Here is a 20251-nt window from a genome sequence, read left to right as displayed (position 1 = left end):
TTTGTTATGTCTGTGCTGATTGAAATAGTTGTTTTTTATGGGGCTCTATCCTCAGATAATCACATCGTATTCTTTCGTAGTAAATCCTTTTTTAAATCTGACAACGCAGTTGGTTTAAGCAATATTCTAGGCTTTCGAAACATGTGAGACACTTGTATTTTCATGAATGTTTAACGGGTTCGGTGCGCAGAGAGGTTAAACTCGCAATGAAAACAACTTTCTGACAAAATTAAAAACGTATAATATCTGAAACTGTAGCTAGATTCTTACCCGAATACATGGATGAAAGCTTCATGGCAGACTGCAACCACTTTTATTACATTTTCAGAGTCAGAATGGCATGAATGTCCTCCAGAAAGTAGCCCATCACAATTTTTTCCCACTGTCCTTTGTCGATTGTGCCTGATAAATTCAGGGCAGCAATGTTATTGAGAGCAGTAGCAACATATTTTCAGCTCTTCATGGCTAATGTTATATATTTCGTAAAAACTGCAGTAGAAAGGATTATCTACTCATAACGAGCAGCTCATTTTTATAGACACAAGCTGCTACACCGCAGACCAATCCAAACTCATCTCTCGGCATGTCCAGCCCACTCATTATTTCAGCCAATCATGGCTAGCGGGACGGTTGCTGTCTTTTTCTGTGGATAAACAAACTAGGCTCGTAGTTTAATAATTTTATTTGTATTTACACATGGCATACAAGTTTGTTATTAACCTCTAGCGTCGAGCAATCCCGTATCCGGGAGCGTAATCATAGCCTCAAGCTCATTAGCATAACGCAACATTAACTATTCATGAAAATCGCAAATGAAATGAAAGAAATATATTCACTCACAAGCTTAGCCTTTTGTTAACAACACTGTCATCTCAGATTTTCAAAATATGCTTTTCAACCATCGCTACACAAGCATTTGTGTAAGAGGTATTGATAGCTAGCATAGCATTAGCCTAGCATTCAGCAGGCAACATTTTCACAAAAACAAGAAAAGCATTCAAATAAAATCATTTACCTTTGAAGAACTTCGGATGTTTTCAATGAGGAGACTCTCAGTTAGATAGCAAATGTTCAGTTACTCCAAAAAGATTATTTGTGTAGGAGAAATCGCTCCTTTTTGTTCATCACGTTTGGTTAAGAAAAAAAACAGAAAATTCAGTCATTACAACGCCAAACTTTTTTCCAAATTAACTCCTTAATATCGACAGAAACATGGCAAACGTTGTTTAGAATCAATCCTCAAGGTGTTTTTCACATATCTATTCGATGATAAATCATTCGTGGCAGTTGCCTTTCTCCTCTGAACCAAATGGAAAAGTGCACTCAGCTGGAGATTGCGCAATAATTTTGACGGAGGACACCAAGCGGACACCTGGTAAATGTAGTCTCTTATGGTCAATCTTCCAATGATATGCCTACAAATACGTGACAAAATATCTTGTTTAAAACGGGAAAGTTTTTTTATCCAAAAATTAAAAGAGCGCCCCCTATATCGAAGAAGTTAAGGCACATGAAAGTTCACATGGTCGAGAAGGCATTTCTGTCAAAAAAAATGTATAACGTTCAAACGGCTCTCCTGTGAAGTTGTAACTTGCGACATACGCCTAGTTTCCTGAATCGGGTCACAGATGTGGATATGTGTATGTATGTAAGTATACCCCAAAAATATATGGGAGATTGGAAATTATGCAGACAATTACATTGATGGAAGCTACAATCTATCCGCTATATTAAAGCTGATCCACCCTGTTAAAAAAATACTTACAGTGTAGTGAGAGCGGCTTTATCTCAATGCTACCTCATACCTGCCAAATTTCTGTCTGCTTGAATGGCAATTTCTCAGATATACATGAAAACATGAATTGACCCAGGGAACCGATAGAACATTGCTCAGAGATGCACACAAACAATATAACATTCAAAATGGGTGAATATTTACTTTAATAGGCACTTACCATAGAATTTTGTTCAAATTTAAGATGGAAAACTTGAACATTTGCTCTTTATAAAATTTTGTTTTGTTTTTTTACTACTCAAAAGGCACCTAATTGGTGGAATGACCAACAAGCTCTCAGTGTCATTGCAGAATCTGATGTTTTACCATTAACAAACATTTCAATGGTTAAGTTTAGGAATTCATTCAGAATTGTTAAGGTAATGGTTAAGGTTTGGGATAGGGTTAAAACTCAAAATGCAAAACGAGGGTCTAGCCCTGGGATTGAAAACACCCTCCCCAACACCCTATTTGATGGTAATAGCTCTCACTGTTGTCCCTAGTGACCGGTTTTCAGTGGTGTAAAGTATTTAAGTAAAAATACTTATAGTACTACTTAAGTAGTTTTTTGGGGTATCTGTACTTTACTTTAATATTTATTTATTGACAACTTTTCATTTTCCTCCACTACATTCCTAAAGAAAATAATGAACTTCTTACTCCATACATTTTCCCTGACACCCAAAAGTGCTTGATACATTTTGAATGCTTAGCAGGACAGGAACATTGTTGGGAGATGAATTCAAAACCGGCAGTGGTGGAAAAAGTACCCAATTATCATACTTGAGTAAAAGTAAAGATACCATAATAGAAAATGAAAAGTCAAAAAGTAATTGTTTTTAAATAAACTTAAGTATCAAAAGTAAATGTAATTGCTAAAATATATACAATATTTCAAAACCAATGTGTTAATTGGGGATATTCTCCCATTTTCACAAACACAAAACATAAAAAATGCAATATTTTTGAGTACAAACAAGTTCATAATTAATGTGGTTTAACACTTGGTTTAACATTGACAACAATGTCCTTTTTTAAACTATCTAAAACATAACACTTGGGAATATAGGTACAATGATTATTTTTTGGATTCTCTGCAAAATAGATTTGCTGAATTGTTTTCTTAAAACTGAACGATTATTCAGCTGAATTAACAAAGATTAAGATATGTACAGCATATTTGGGACTGATATGTGGACTATATAACACCTTAGCGTGGGAACGCTATGCATCAACAGCTGCATCACACCCACGCTTTGTGATACATTTCCATATAAATATATACATTTTTCTTTTAAATACAGTGGCTTGTGAAAGTATTCACTCCCTTGGCATTTGTCCTATTTTGTTGTCATGTAACCTGGAATTAAAATAGATTTTTGGGGGGGTTGTATCATTTGATTTACACAACATGCCCACCACTTTGAAGATGTAAAATATGTTTTATTGTAAAACAAACAAGAAATAAGACAAAAAAATGAACTTGAGTGTGCATAACTATTCACCCCCCACCCCACCCCTAAAGTCAATACTTCGTAGAGCCACCTTTTGCAGCAATTACAGCTGCAAGTCTCTTGTGGTATGTCTCTAGAAGCATGGCACATCCAGCCACTTTGATTTTTGCCAATTCTTCAAGGCAAAACTGCTCCAGCTCCTTCAAGTTGGATGGGTTCTGCTATTGTACCACAATCGTTAAGTCATACCACAGATTCTCAATTGGATTGAGGTCTTGGCTTTGACTAGGCCATTCCAAGACATTTAAATGTTTCCCCTTAAACCACTCAAGTGTTGCTTTAGCAGTATGCTTAGGGTCATTTTCCTGCTGGAAGGTGAATCTCCGTCCCAGTCTCAAATCTCTGGAAGACTGAAACAGGTTTCCCTCAAGAATTTCCCTGTATTTAACGCCTTCCATCATCCATTCAATTCTGACCAGTTTCCCAGTCCCTGTCGATGAAACACATCCCATAGCATGATGCTGCCACCACCATGCTTCACTGTAGGGATGGTGTTCTCGTGGGTGATGGGAGGTGTTGGGTTTGCGCCAGACATAGCATTTTCCTTGTTGGCCAAAAAGCTCAATTTTAGTCTCATCTGACCAGAGTACTGTCTTCCATATGTTTGGGGAGTCTCCCACATGTCTTTTGGCGAACACCAAATGCGTTTGCTTATTTCTTTCTTCAAGAAATTGCTTTTTTCTGGCCACTCTTCCATAAAGCCCAACTCTGTGGAGTGTGCAGCTTAAAGTGGTCCTATGTACAGATACTCCAATCTCCACTGTGGCGCTTTGCAGCTCCTTCAGGGTTATTTTTGGTCTCTTTGTTGCCTCTCTAATTAATGCCCTCCTTGCCTGGTCCATGAGTTTTGGTGGGCGGCCCTATCTTGGCAGGTTTGTTGTGGTGCAATATTTTTTCCATTTTTTAATAATGGATTAAATAGTGCTCCGTGAGATGTTCAAAGTTTCAGATATTGTTTTATAACCCAACCCCGATCTGTACTTCTCCACAACTTTGTCTCTGACCTGTTTGGAGAGCTCCTTGGTCTTCATGGTGTCGCTTGCTTGGTGGTGTTGCAGACTCTGGGGCCTTTCAGAACAGGTGTGTATATATACTGAGATCATGTGACAGATCATGTGACACTTAGATTGCACACAGGTGTACTTTATTTAACTAATTATGTGACTTCTGAAGGTAATTGGTTGCACCAGATCTTATTTAGGGGCTTCATAGCAAATGGGGTGAATACATATGCACCACTTATCCATTTTTTAAAATGTATTTTAATTTATTTTTGAAAAAAGTAATTTTTGTCATTTCACTTCACCAATTTGGACTATTTTGTGTATGTCCATTACATGAAATCCTTCCAAAAATCTATTTAAATTACAGGTTGTAACGCAACAAAATAGGAAATATGCTGAAGGGGATGAATACTCTCCAAGGCACTGTAGTTTATAAAATGCCATCCCTTCTCTCAAAGCTCAGAAGTCAGCCAATGTCATCTGCCACACAGAGATGACCGTGTGTCTAACTAAGGGCTTTCCCCCCAGAACCAGTAGCAAATCAGGCAGGTTTTGTGCTATGCTCTCATGGCTCTCCTCTGGTTTACCTGAACCATCCTCCTCTATATTCTCACAGCTCCACTGCTTACTGAAGGCCTCCTGGTTCTCAAAGGTCAGACAATTCCCAAACCGCTGAGTGTCATTCCCACTTAGACCATTACAATAGTCCTCCACTTCAGTCAATAGCTTCTCTGAGCTACTAAACGTCTCCAGCTCTATAGTGCCCTCTGTCTTTGAGGAGGATGGGAAGCATTTGTTCTTGAATGGCCGTATCTTGCTGTCAAGTCTGTTTCTGATGGTGGTGCTGGGGATCAGGGTGGTGCTGGTGGTTGTGGTCACGGAAGGCTGGTAGCTAGGGCCCAGGCCAGCACAGCAGTGGTAGATCCTATGGGGAGGTGGGTTGGAGCCGGGTAGCACGGCTAGCTTCCCCCAGGTCTGGGTGGTGAAGCTGTACCTGTGGATAAAGAGCATCTGCTAAATGGCATATCTTATATTATTATATATTCAGTGTAGCTTGCTTCAGCAAGCACACTCTAGATATTTCTCATACTTCTGACTTATAGTTATTACTATGATTTAGGACGCTATTTCTCTTACACCACCATTTACGATAGAAACTCCATTCAAATGTGAAGAGTGACTCAGGTCTGAATGGTGAAGCTGTACCTCCATAGACAGCTCCTGGGTGTGTGCTGGCTCTCTCCTCCTCCAAACAGAAGCATGCTGTCCCGGTAGACCACAGTTGAGTGGCCCACCAGCTTAGAGGGGCCTGATCTGTATAACACATCCACAGGACAGACAGAAAGGAAGAAAAAACAACACAACGCATTGTTAAACAAGCAACACAATTCGTCTATTGTTAGTTTTTTTGCTTTGTGTGGAAAAGATAACATCACTTAAGATTGCTGATTTACTTAATGTGCTGTGTGTACATAAACTGCACAATCCCAATTATTTATTCAAACATAACAATTAATAGTGAATGATGATAGAGGTTTGTGAGAGGTTAAAGCTACAGGTTAAGCAAATTAATCTGGTGGCTCGGCGCCAGATAACATTGTCTGGTTTCAGCTGTTTTGCATTTCCTGTTGAGAGTAAAAATGCTGAACAAATTGCCACACAAAATAACTGAGCCCATAAAGAGACGTTATAATTGACATGATATTGCCCTCCATAAGGCTGTTGAGGTTGTCAGTGCCTGAAACAGACCTGGGTCAAATACATTATCTCAAATTCTTTCAAATACTTGACCGGAGCTTGACTTAGCTTACCCAGTACAATGGAGCCAATGGAACAGTCCTAAAAGCATCCTCCATAAGGGTATTGAAAGTTGTCAGTCCCTGAACCCTTGAAAACAATTTTCATAAATCTGTAGTATCCAGTGAAACCCCAGAGGCAGGCAGAGAGAGAGAGAGAGAGAGAGAGAGAGAGAGAGAGAGAGAGAGAGAGAGAGAGAGAGAGAGAGAGAGAGAGAGAGAGAGAGAGAGAGAGAGAGAGAGAGAGAGAGAGAGAGCAGAGATCACTCACGTGGCATTGAGACAGCTCCAGGAATGACTGGTAGAGTTCCATCTCCACAGATCCCTTTGCTCCCTCAGGCCTCTCAGACCCCCGAAAAGGTACATGCAGTCCAGGTGTGTCATGGCAGAGTGGCTGTGTCTGGGACCTGGACCCACCTCTGTCTGGGTACAGTCCAGCAGGGACCACAACATAGTGTCTGACACACACACACACAAGACAGTGTTAAGTGAAGTGTTGGTAAATTCAAAACATATTCCAGTCATGATATCATTATTGTTTTCTCTGGAAATGTGACAGCAATGCGTTGCTATTAAATGATAATCACGAAAACCAAATTATCTATCCATAGAAAACATCTAACTCACCAAATTCAAACTTCCAAAACTCCTGTGATGAGGCTCTCATGTCAATGTATCCTCCGTAGATGTACATGGCAGAGCTAAACACCACGGCACTGTGGCCCTTCCTGTTGACTGGCACCTGATTCTGTTAACATGTTAGCATATGGACGGCCATGAGAGATGTCATCAATATCAGTACAAAGCATGGGAACCGTACTTGATCAGCTATTACTATTAATCGTGCTATGGGCCAGTTTATAGAGCTGCCGTATGCTGTTGTTACATTTAGTTAATCAATTGATTATGTTTATCATTCATTGCAGTTAAAACCGTACTTGATATGAGAGCGTATACAAATTAATATGTACTGTTCTTTTAATAATTTATAGTGGTGCATTTGTGCGAGCTGTGGAAAATGAGCATGGTTACATTATCACTCTCAATTTCCCTGGTATATGGAGCATTTACTTTTACATTACATACCTGAGGAGGGTTCCTATCCTGCCAGGACACCCACTGCTCTTTCACTGCAAGAGATATGAGAAAGGACACAACTGACACAACTGTGCAGGACTCACAGAGAAACAAAGGCAGAATGGCAGCATTTCTTTGCCGTCACTCCCTATGAGAACTGTGAGCTAGTACCAACTTTTTATGTTGTCAGGTAGGATTTTAAATGCCAGATGCAAGTTTGATCATGTTTTAACACTTCTTTCTAGTGAAGGCTAGAAGTGTTTTGGATGTTGTTGGATCATTATGATTGTGTCAGTAGTTATTGAGGTGTATGTTGCCCACAGTGGATATTACCAATATCAAACACCCAGAGGGGGGTTTTCCATATAGTGTACGCAGAATCAATCATTCCACCGAAGACATACAGAACACCCTGTAAAGATAATGATTTACAATCAACATTGAGCTACATGAAGCCTACCATGTAAAGCAATGCTAAGCAGTCTGAGATACAATGAAATTGATATTACCTTGATATAACCATACAGATGACATAGATATAACCCTACCTGATGGGCCACCATGGAATGTTCCTGAAGCTCCTCAGGTGCTGCCTCACAGCTACAGTCCAACTCTGTCCACTCATTGCGTACTACATAGACACACACAGTGGTTAGGTCCATACCCACATTCGTAATGCGTAACAACATCACTGTATAACACTGTTATAACATGATTGAATCACAGTCTGCATAACTGACATATACAGTTTGTAGCAGACCAGGTCACAATATAAACAAAGTTATAATAATTATGACTTAGAAAAAGTATAGTGTATCTGACACTTACTAATCTTTTAATGAACCGAGAAGAAAATATTGCCTGCATGCTGGCCAGCTATATTAACAGCCTGTCACCAGAGACTAGTCACTTACCAACATTATACCTCCAGAAGTCCCTGAGCGAGTGGCTCTCCCTCCCTCCCAACAGAAAGACACTGTCCCCATAGGAGCAGCAGGCGTGCTTGTAGCGTTCACATGGTGCAGGGCCACTCTGAGGCAGTACGGTCCACAGGCTGGGGCTGCTACTGCTCCTCCGGCTCATACTAGGGCATCCTCAATCTCAGCTGTCATTGGGATGCTATTCTCCTCAGGAAAATGACTGCATGGTGAAGAATAGGGCACAGCAACAGAAGTTGTCAATCACTAACCACTACAGGTGTCATGTGACTGTTCTCCTCAGTTGTTGTCTTTGGAAAGAGATTCAATGGACACAGTGAAGAAATCTTTAACCAAAACAGTCCGTGTGAATTCGAATCCCAGCTGCAAGAAAAAAAAACGTTCAATGAACTATTATCCTCCGGGAAAAACTAACAGTGAGGTTTCTGATGTCATGCTTCTCTCTGAGGGGAATGGACAAGTTCCCTGGATTATGAACGGCTTCTCTGTCCCCGGGTGTGACGAAACCTGTTTGAAGAGGCACCTAATATAACAGACAATGCACTGCAACCCCAGGCAACACCATTGGTCAGGACACAAAGTCGGCCACCACCACACTCCATTATGTCACCAACGTATGGATGACAGTCCTACATAGACACAGTTGCCAAGACAGTATTTGTTGTTGCTGCTGAAGTATGCTTGTGTGCTCACCTGACACCCTCTACAGGCAGAGCACCTGACTCTGTGGGTAACGCAGCGAGGAGACCTCCCTATGCAGGCAACATATTCATTATTTTAACTCCTCACACTCTTATGACTATATAATAGCCTGAGCCTATATCTGCTATGTTGTCTTGCCAACTTTGCCAGGCCAAACATACACAGCACAATTAGATCTGGGACCAGGCTAACTGTATACAAGTACTTCATTATATAATCAGAACAGTCAGTTTCATATCCAAAAAGAGACATTTGTCTTAGTACTTTGTATGGTTTTTGAATATTCATAATACATGTGTATATTAATTTGTATTGTACAAACAAGCATCAAGTAACCATGGCGACAGTACACATGTTGTCACCACGAATGATGCAGCTCCCCCTTGGGCCAATCAGTGTCATTTTGTAAATGCGAATGTCTATGGCAAGACATATTATTCACCCAAGTTTCATCAACATTGGGCCAGTGCTGTCTGAGTCGCATGTGACTAACGTACTAACGAGCTAATGGACAGAGACAGATCCACAGTCCGCTCCAGGGGTATAGTGCTACACAGAGCTGGTAAAAATATTTCTGGAAAATGTATTCTGAAGCAATGTCTCGCAAGATCACATAATAATTCATTCATTTTATAACAGAACTGAATATAATAGCATGACATAATAGGCCTATAATGTTACTGTTACACCAAAAAAAACTCAGCACCTGCCACGAGGCAGAATATATGCTTTGATTGAAACAAAATACAATGTTTATAGTTTAACAACATCTGGTCTAATTCGCTCACAAAACAATTAAATTCAAGAATATCTAAAATCATATTCCCATGAATCTGATTGAAATCAAATGATTGGTATGCAGACGAGGTTTGGACATTTCACCGGTAAAACATGAAGAATTAGGCCTATCGTTCACGATTCACAGTGATGATGACATATTTTGAAATTAGGTATGCCTAACTTGGTGTTTGAGGGTGAAACAAGTAAGGCATTTTCTTGACACAAACCAGGTTTCCATCCAACGTTTTTATGCAAGTAAAGTAGGCCTACATGTCGGATTACAAATGTCACGACAGGCCTGATGGAAACAGCAGATTTGTCCATAAACTTTCCAAATGTTGACAAAACAAAATACGTTTGACAAGCTGGGATCTTTTTGTGTCGGTAAAATGAACTATGCAAAAAATGATGCACCTTAATACGCAAATATTGATATAATAACTATCATATCGATGTCACGCAATAACATGTCGTGTGGTCCTCCCACTAGGACTTGCAGTTTATTATGCTACAGATGAAATAAGTTATGATGAACTTCACAGGGTGGTAAAAGTGCATTGTGATGAGCTTGATGCTACTTTCTAATAAATATTGAGGGTCTTATTCTGGTGACATGATGATCAATGCTCGGCTGCCGTTTGACAAATAAAAATAATCTCGCTATTTTGTCTATACAAATCTCATGTAGGCTTGGTACGTGTTACGGATACAAGTATCCTGTGTGTGTATCCTGTGTGTGTGTTTCTTTTCTCTCCTTCTCCCCTCACAGGTGAAAATCATCACCCTCCAATCAGTCACCAATCATCAATCAGAAGACACACCTCCTCCTGTTTCCTACTCAATCACAGTTCCTTTCCCTTAAAACCCTGTCAGTAGTTTGCTCTAGAGCTCAATCTCTCTGTAAATACCATGTCTGTAGGTCTTTCTGTTTCACTCTCTCATTGTGTATTGATCTCTCTTTTGTTTGAGCACCTCCATAGCACTTTGTCATCACCTGGGAGTATTGTTTTGGTTATGGTGTTTGTTTGTTTGCTGGTGGGAAAAGGGGGAACCAAGACAAGTCGCCCATGGGCATACACTACCCGTAGGTAAACTTTGTTAAATACACTAGTTAGAACTGGGCGGACCACCCACTGTATTTTGGTTAGTTAGTTAGCTGTTGTTAACATCTAGCATCGAGCAATCTCGTATCTGGGAGCGTAATCATAGCCTCAAGCTCATTAGCATAATGCAACCTTAACTATTCATGAAAATTGCAAATGAAATGAAATAAATATATTGGCTCACAAGCTTAGCCTTTTGTTAACAACACTGTCATCTCAGATTTTCCAAATATGCTTTTCAACCATAGCTACACAAGCATTTGTGTAAGAGTATTGATAGCTAGCATAGACTTAAGCCTAGCATTCAGCAGGCAACATTTTCACAAAAACAAGAAAAGCATTCAAATAAAATCATTTACCTTTGAAGAACTTCAGATGTTTTCAATGAGGAGACTCTCAGTTAGATAGCAAATGTTCAGTTTTTCCCAAAATATTATTTGTGTAGGAGAAATCGCTCCGTTTCGTCACGTTTGGCTAAGAAAAACCCCCGAAAATTCAGTCATTACAACGCCAATCTTTTTTCCAAATTAACTCTATAATATCGACAGAAACATGACAAACGTTGTTTAGAATCAATCCTCAAGGTGTTTTTCACAAATCTATTCGATGATAAATCATTCGTGGCAGTTGCCTTTCTCCTCTGAACCAAATGGAAAAGTGCACGCAGCTGGAGATTGCGCAATAATTTCGACGGAGGACACCAAGAGGACACCTGGTAAATGTAGTCTCTTATGGTCAATCTTCCAATGATATGCCTACAAATACGTCACAATGCTGCAGATACCTTGGGGAAACGACAGAAAGTGTAGGCTCATTCCTGGCGCATTCACAGCCATATAAGGGGACATTGGAACACAGCGCATTCAAAATCTGGGGCATTTCCTGTATGAAATTTCATCTTGGTTTCGCCTGTAGCATTAGTTCTGTGGCACTCACAGACAATATCTTTGCAGTTTTGGAAACGTCAGTGTTTTCTTTCCAAAGCTGTCAATTATATGCATAGTCGAGCATCTTTTCGTGACAAAATATCTTGTTTAAAACGGGAACGTTTTTTTATCCAAAAATCAAAAGAGCGCCCCCTATATCAATGAAGTTAAAGTAGGCTAGTCTAGCTCAGGGGTGTTTTGGATGCTTATTGTTTCTTTCCTTGGGTCCAGCTCAGCCCATTTTCCTGCTCCCCCCATTATCGTGTGTTTATTAATAAACCCTGAGTTTGACGTTAGATTTCAGTTGTCGTGGTTATTTCGTTCACACTTTTACTTTGTCACTATTATAATTTGCATGAGTTATTTTACGGGTCTCATTACCATTCCCCCCTAGACTGTCGGGCCAAAAGGGATTCGTAACATAAGGCTATACCTGCACTGTATCTGCCAGCGGTTGGCTCGAGTGCATGTGCCATGACCAGTGTTGGCACATTTGCTATATAACCCAAATTAGTTGAAATAGTAGATGGAAACATCTCTGGTGGGAAAATGTGAATATTGTTTTTATGCAGATTTTAGAATATTAATCTGTCACCAATTGGATGCCAACCTACAATGTGTGGGCAAAGGCAGACGTTGAAATCGAAGGATGCATTTTCTGCATATTCTATTATGATATTCAATAGGATACAAACTTTGAGAAATTATGATGTCCATTACATTTTTTGGGGCACTCCTGCACCAAAAATATAGGTAACACCACTAGTCCCCTGCCCAATTTCATTGTGGGGGTCAACTTCTCAATTTCTACATTTTGAAAACAGTTTGCAACATACAGTAAATGAGGCTACGTGGTAGTCCGCCCAACACCCAAAGTTTGTTTTGGGAGAAAACATTTTTTTAATGAACTAACTTCCTGCATTTCTACACATTTTGCAATGGGGCAGAGAGAAAAATGTGCTATTTTTTATTTCGGTATGAGTTAACGGAATATGTAAGTGATACTTTCACTTACATATTCTGTTAACTCATACCAAAATAATGTTGTTGACTCATCCTACACTCGTATTTGTGACCAAAGCAAATATTGGAGAAAAAAAACACTTTAAAAAACCCACCTCAAACTTGTATCTCAAACAGACCGTTTAAAAAATGTGTGTTATTTCCTCATAGAGGATGACGTGGATGAGCTGGCCATCAGTCTACCTAATTAATATTTTTAATGACAGGGATACATCCACACCATTTCGTTGTTGAGATACGACCACATCATTCCAACACAGAAAATATTATTTTTGAAGGTCATGTTTTTCATGATATTTGAAGTACGATGACCAAATAAAATAAAATGTTATTGGTCACATACACATATTTGGAGGTTATTGCAGGTGTAGCGAAACGCTTGTGTTCCTAGCTCCAACAGTGCAGTAGTATCTAAAAACGATTCACAACAATACACATAAATCTAAAAGTTTAAAGAAAAAAAGGGGGAAAAATGAATAGAATTAAGAAATATATAAATGTCAGAGTGGCATTGACTAAAATACAGTAGAATAGAATACAGTATATACATATGAGATGAGTAAAGTAGTATAGTATGTAAACATTATTAAAGTGACCAGTGATTCATTGTCTATGTACAGTATATGGGGCAGCAGTCTCTAAGGTGCAGGGTTGAATAACCGGGTGGTAGCTGGCTAGTGATGTCTGTTTAACAGTCTGATGGCCTTGAGATAGAAGCTGTCAGTCTCTAGGTCCCAGCTTTGATGCACCTGTACTGACCTCGCCTTCTGGATAATAGCAGGGTGAAGAGGTCATGGCTCGGGTGGTTGATGTCCTTGATGATCTTTTTTTGGCCTTCCTATGACGTCGGGTGCTCTAGGGCAGGTAGTTTACCTCCGGGGATACATTGGGCAGACCACACCACCATCTGGAGAGCCCTGTGGTTGCGCCCGGTGCAGTTGCCATACCAGGCAGTGATACAGCCCTACCGGATGCTCTCAACTGTGCATCTGTAAACGTTTGTGAGGGTTTTAGGTGCCAATCCAAATTTCTTCAGCCTTCTTCACCACACTGTCTGTGTGGGTGGACCATTTCAGATCGTCAGTGATGTGTACTTCGAGGAACTTGAATCCGCAGGTGCGACAAGAAAGTCAGAAATAGCGATATAAAAATGCCTTACCTTTCATCTTCTTCTGTTGGCACTACAAAAGGTCCCAGTTACATCACAAATGGTCCTTCTGTTCGATAACGTCCTTCTTTATATCCACAAAACCTCAGTTTAGCTGGTGTGCTTCAGTCAATAATCCACCCAGTTTCCCTCCATCAAAATACATACAAAATGAATCCCAAACGTTACTAATAAACTTTTCCAAACAAGTCAAACAACGTTTACAATCAAACCTTAGGTACCCTAATATGCAAATAAACAATACAATTTAAGACGGAGAATCGTTATTGTCTTTACCGGAGAAAAATACACGCTTGGAAACACTACAGCCAAAATAGGAGCCACTTAGAAAAAATACAATTTCTGGCAAATTTTTCCAAAAACCAGTCTGAAACCCGTTCTAAAGACTGACATCTAGTTGAAGCCCTAGAAACTGCAATCTGGGCCTTATAATAAAAGTGATAGCCATTGAATATAGTGGTTGGCTGAATTTTTTGGGGGGGGTTGGTTTGTCCTTGGGGTTTCGCCTGCCATATCGGTTCTGTTATAATCACAGACATTATGTTAACAGGTTTAGAATCTTTAGAGTGTTTTCTATCCAAATCTACAAATTATCTGCATTTCCTAGCTTCTGGGCCTGAGTAGTAGGCAGTTTACTTTGGGAACACTTTTCATCCTGATGTCAAAATACTGCCCCCTATCCCAAACAAGCTAATGGCTATGTACTCTTTTCTAATCTTCGCCCAGCACAGCCAGAAGATGACTAGCCACCCCGCAGAGCCTGGTTCCTCTCTAGTTTTCTTCCTAGGTTGCGGCCTTTTTATGGAGTTTTTCCTAGCCACCGTGCTTCTACATCTGCATTGCTTGCTGTTTGGGGTTATAGGCTGGGTTTCAGTATTGCACTTGTGACATCTGCTGATGTAAAAAGGGATGTATAAATACATTTGATTGATTGAAATCAATTTGATTGATATACAGTACCACATGTCATGACATTGGCCTCTGGGTAAGGTTTATGACACCCCCTCCCCCATAAATAGCATTCTCCCTTCCCTCTCTCTTGACTCTATAGAGGGACTCTTAAATAGCCTTTGTTAAACAGAGAGTCTGGGAGCATCAAACAAGTGGAGGGAAAGGAACCATATTTCGGGAAATAGAACCAGTTGAAAATATGCGTTGGTACTTAATGAATATGATGTCAGTTCGGTTGTCATCTGAGACATTATGACTGATGACCGGACGACCTAAACTGTATCTGGGAAAGTCTACACTTTATAGTTCACATGGAATTGTTATGCAATTCAAATGTTTAACTTCTTCGATATAGGGGGCGCTCTTTAAATTTTTGGATAAAAAAATGTTCCCGTTTTAAACAAGATATTTTGTCACGAAAAGATGCTCGACTATGCATATAATTGACAGCTTTGGAAAGAAAACACTCTGATGTATCCAAAACTGCAAAGATATTGTCTGTGAGTGCCACAGAACTAATGCTACAGGCGAAACCAAGATAAAATTTCATACACGAAATGCCCCAGATTTTTGAATGCACTGTGTTCCAATGTCTCCTTATATGGCTGTGAATGCGCCAGGAATGAGCCTACACTTTCTGTCGTTTCCCCAAGGTGTCTGCAGCATTGTGATGTATTTGTAGGCATATCATTGGAAGATTGACCATAAGAGACTACATTTACCAGGTGACCTCTTGGTGTCCTCCGTCGAAATTATTGCGCAATCTCCAGCTGCGTGCACTTTTCCATTTAGTTCAGAGGAGAAAGGCAACTGCCACGAATGATTTATCATCGAATAGATATGTGAAAAACACCTTGAGGATTGATTCTAAACAACGTTTGCCATGTTTCTGTCGATATTATAGAGTTAATTTGGAAAAAAGTTTGGCGTTGTAATGACTGAATTTTCGGGTTTTTTCTTAGCCAAACGTGATGAACAAAACGGAGCGATTTCTCCTACACAAATAATATTTTTGGAAAAACTGAACATTTGCTATCTAACTGAGAGTCTCCTCATTGAAAACATCCGAAGCTCTTCAAAGGTAAATTATTTTATTTGAATGCTTTTCTTGTTTTTGTGAAAATGTTGCCTGCTGAATGCTAGGCTTAATGCTATGCTAGCTATCAATACTCTTACACAAATGCTTGTGTAGCTATGGTTGAAAAGCATATTTTGAAAATCTGAGATGACAGTGTTGTTAACAAAAGGCTAAGCTTGTGAGCCAATATATTTATTTCATTTCATTTGTGATTTTCATGAATAGTTAATGTTGCGTTATGCTAATGAGCTTGAGGCTATGATTACGCTCCCGGATACGGGATTGCTCAACGCCAGAGGTTAAATATAAAATTATTGGTGAAAAGATTAAATGTAATTTTAGCTTCCAAATGAGAGATTTGGGTTTTCATAAGGTTAGGGCTCTGCTCAATCAGTGGCCCACCCCTGTGAAGAGACATGGGCTATAAACTATGAAACACACCCTTCTCCCTCCACTATATAAGTCCTTGACGAAAATGTAACCTCCTGTCCCGGGTACATTAGGATGACGGTCCGATGTCAGAAGGGTTCAAATAATAACTACAGAATGAAGCCAACCTCAGCGTGAGCTTTGGTTGCGAATGGTATGAACTTTGAACTCTTATTCACTATAGAAGTGATACCTCCTAGCCGTTGAGTTAGCAGCGGCCGCTGTAAACGTGGGCTAGGAGAGGACAGACAGAGTATCCCGTCTACCACACTTACGACGACACTACGTTTCCACCAGAGACACTCTTCAAAGGACTCTGTTGGGCAACATGGCCTTCAATCTACCACAAACCTATTGAAGCACAGTTCAGAGTAAATATTTATTGCATTTTCCTTTTCCAAATGGCCGGTAATTTAGAATGTATAAGATTCTGTATTTACGATAGAGTAGCTGCCTACGGCCGGATAGAGACATCGCTTCTCCCATTGTTCTTCAGTCTTCCCGCTCTTTCACTCCAACCCAACACCCGTTCTTTGTGTAACCAGCTGTCATATCTGTTCCGTCCGCTAGGGATGTTTCCTTTTATGACATAATTTGTAATCATGTATGATTCAATCTGTGTATATGTAATTCTGTGTGATTAGTTAGGTATTTAGTAAATAAATAATTAAACCCAATTTTGAATTGCTGATTCAACTTGTTAGCCAGGGTTCGTGAAGAATTTACAACTTTCAGATGAGACTGAAATAAGGTGACGATTAATATTGACTGCTATTGATGTGAAATATTACTAGGTCTTTAAGAGTTTATTCGGAAGATAACAGCTCTATAAATATTATTTTGTGGTGCACTGACTTTCTAGTTAATTACATTTACATGTTAACTCAATCAGGTAATATTAATTACAGAGAAAGGATCTTATAGAATAGCATGTCATATCACTTAATCGGGCATAGCCAAAGACACGACACACGCCAACAAAAGCTGAAGAACATACGCACATCCTGGTTCTTTCCGCAGGTGCTCGAATTGTAGACAAACTCATGGAAAACAGAATGGAAAACGCTGCACACTGCTGCTCATGCTCCCAGGTGATTTTATTTATAACAACGTTTCGACCCTTAGGTCTTCATCAGGCATCCATATCCCAGGTGGGGGTGAACAGCCCTATGCGGCATTTTCCTTTCTGTTTTCCATTTACCAAACCCCCTTGGGCCTTATTGGTTAAATATATAATTGATGCAGTTTCAATGTTTGAGTTGCTTTGTGTATCACCAAATTTGCTTGAGATCATTGATACTGCAACACCTCTCACTACATCCAAGTTGCTTGACATAGGCATTTCAAAGAGTTGTCAATCAAGGCGAACTCATGAATATAATCTCCCCGCCCACTCAGCCTGTCTTTTCAAACTTCCTGGTAGTTGCCATGAGAGAAAAAGTACCGTTCAGAATGACTGTTCAGGACATTTAACATACTTATTTAAAACATTTTTGGAAGGAAAACTATTTCACTCATATTGTAATTAATTCTAGATCATATTTCATAGAAATCTGGAAACACTGGACAGCTACTTTAAAAGGTTGACTTTGGGGAAAACCCTAAAACAAAGGCTTTAAACTGTATAACTGATAAATGCACCATATCAGGTAATTTAATGGTTACAATTTATTTTAGGAATACGATATTTTGCTACTTGGTAGTGCCATTTCTTACTGATCTCTGTCCAAAAATAAATCATGTGAAATGACATCAACACATACTGGAGGAGTTACTAGCTAGCTACAAGTGGCTAGCTTAGCTAATAGGTAGGTCAGTCACAGCCTTCATGACCAGAATGACACATCGATGAATCACCAAAGGCATACCTCATTTCGGTAAAAAAATTCAGAAGGAGTTGTATCGTTTTTTGTGCCCAAAGTCGACCGTTAAAGCTAATTTCCTGCAATTATACACATTTTGCCATTGCTTATGACATGTTCATATGCTATCTGGGGGGCCCCCAACCTCAAGGTTGTTTTTGTGTTCTAAAAAGCAAGTAGGTCATTGGGAGCAGTACTTATCTTCCTCTATCTTGAATTAAGAATTTAGATAATTGTAAATGAGTCAATATGATATGACACTGATTAAATTGAGAAACATAAACACAGCCTCATGACTGTGTGAAGGCATACCCTATGTGAACAGGAAATTATATCGTCAATTCCTTCACTGATATTATATTCTTCTATCTCAACTGTTTTCAAGTGATTTTCTGAAGGCTTTTATTTCTCTGTTCAATCAACTAGCCTACCCTGATTAGAACGGTTTGGATTAAGAAAGGTGCGTTCTAATGTTATTACAAACTACAAAGCACAAACTATTATTACATTGTTATTAAGAAATCGAAGGAATAGTCAGATCATGGAAAAATACAAGTTTGACATCTCTGGAAGAGAACGTCTAGGAGGTGCACGTGACCGTTATTTCAACACTCAGGGCACGCTATTTCACTCTGTGCCTGTTTCTTACCACATTACTCCTACTGACTTTATAGTTCCATGCTGTTATAGGCTACTACAACCTAGTCAGTAAAATTAAAAGTACGCCGACATCTCAAGATGTAGCCTAGGATACTTATTCTACAAATATCCTTTGCCTAGGCTACTACATACAGTACATTACATGAAGGGTCTTTTCCATAAGAGAAACTCACAAGTGACAAAAGTTTAGCTACAATGTGAGCACGGTCACTGGCCAGAAATGTTTCATTGTGTAAAATAAAATGAATAGATTATTTACAATGTCTTACTTATGGCATTAGAATAATTGTTGGTTTCATTGTGGAAATATATCATTATAAAACCCTTCCAAAAAATAAAGCAAACCACTATTTCAATAGCTAATAAAAACGTAATGTTTTTTATTTTCCTTTTAGGCTACATAGCCTACACAGCCAAAGCTGAACTCGCTTACTGCATCGTTGAATAGTCTATACATTGAAAATGTAAAGTTACATCATAGAAAACAAAATTACCCGATTAGAGAGCCGATATCTCACCCGTTCCTCTTCTTTGGGTTTTGCTGCGCCGCAGTGATCATCCGGGCTTTGAAGAGCATTTCATTCAGAAGGAGGGGCATATTGTGGTTTGAGCAGGAAGTGTGGGTGTTTCTCTAGACTGAAAAATAAAAAAAAACTCTTCCCCAGCACTGGAGAAAGCACGTGATAGTAGGCTACTATTTGCACCCACATATTACAGTCAAATGTAAATGTTTGCCTGTCAGTGTAATCTGCATATGTCCACTTTACTACTATAGGCTACTATGACATAAGGAGAAAAAGATAAGATGCACGAGATAGGCCACTATGAAAGCATGTGATTGTTTATGATATCGAAATATTCCATTCAAACTTGACCTTGAACCTATAAAAAGTTATTATTGCATACTGTCTATGACAATTAGGTGATTTATATTCCTTATCAAATGCCAGATCAGTGGAATATTTTCTGTCACTGGAAAAATATCCCTCTGAAAATGATATCCAATCTGTTGGCTCCATAATAAGAATTGGCCCTCAAATCTGTACATTAAGGACAAAGAGCTGGCTAATGTACTGTTCCATATTACATATTCAAACATAATTGACTTGTGGGGATGAAGAGTAATATTTGTACTTGTTATATTCTCCCGTAATAAAAGGTTACAGGATTTTTGTTTTGTTTGCTATGGCATATACACCGAGTATATCAAACATTAGGAACACCTTCCTAATATTGAGTTGCACCCCTCAGTAATGCACTGAGGTCAAGTGAGCCAACACTTGCAAAACAAGGTCAAGCCATCCGCACGTTTCCACTTTACTGTATTGCATGTTTTCTGGTAGGGAAACTGAGTCGGATGCACGCTCATGCACAGATAGAGACGATATAGCTACAAATAATTCCAATTAAACAGTTTGAAGCACACGTAGTGAGTATTCCATAATCAAAATGATACAAAATCGTGT

The 20251-nt window shown here is 39.3% G+C and overlaps 1 protein-coding gene across 1 annotated transcript; it reads right to left on the bottom strand.

The window, feature by feature from the left end:
* Positions 1-664: 664 nt before the first annotated feature.
* Positions 665-19355, bottom strand: klhdc3l (kelch domain containing 3-like). Its single transcript, XM_064944439.1, has 9 exons — positions 19280-19355; positions 8080-8305; positions 7714-7796; positions 7499-7577; positions 7175-7218; positions 6716-6836; positions 6360-6546; positions 5499-5606; positions 665-5286 (listed from the first exon to the last, which is right to left on the bottom strand). The coding sequence occupies exons 2-9, from the start codon at positions 8246-8248 to the stop codon at positions 4752-4754; spliced, it is 1326 nt and encodes a 441-aa protein (XP_064800511.1). The 5' UTR covers positions 8249-8305; positions 19280-19355; the 3' UTR covers positions 665-4751.
* Positions 19356-20251: the final 896 nt, after the last annotated feature.

This window comes from Oncorhynchus masou, chromosome 29 (assembly GCF_036934945.1).
Source record: "Oncorhynchus masou masou isolate Uvic2021 chromosome 29, UVic_Omas_1.1, whole genome shotgun sequence".
NCBI lineage: Eukaryota > Metazoa > Chordata > Actinopteri > Salmoniformes > Salmonidae > Oncorhynchus > Oncorhynchus masou.
This window is presented reverse-complemented; position numbering and strand designations above follow the sequence as displayed.

Excerpts from the sequence above, each read along its gene's own strand:
- klhdc3l (XM_064944439.1), bottom strand. The coding sequence starts at position 8,248 with ATGAGCCGGAGGAGCAGTAGCAGCCCCAGCCTGTGGACCGTACTGCCT. Across the intron at positions 7,219-7,498 it reads CCTCTGGGTGTTTGATATTG|TGAAAGAGCAGTGGGTGTCC; the intron begins GTAATATCCACT and ends TATCTCTTGCAG. Across the intron at positions 5,607-6,359 it reads TGGAGCTGTCTCAATGCCAC|ATCAGGCCCCTCTAAGCTGG; the intron begins GTGAGTGATCTC and ends TGTGTTATACAG.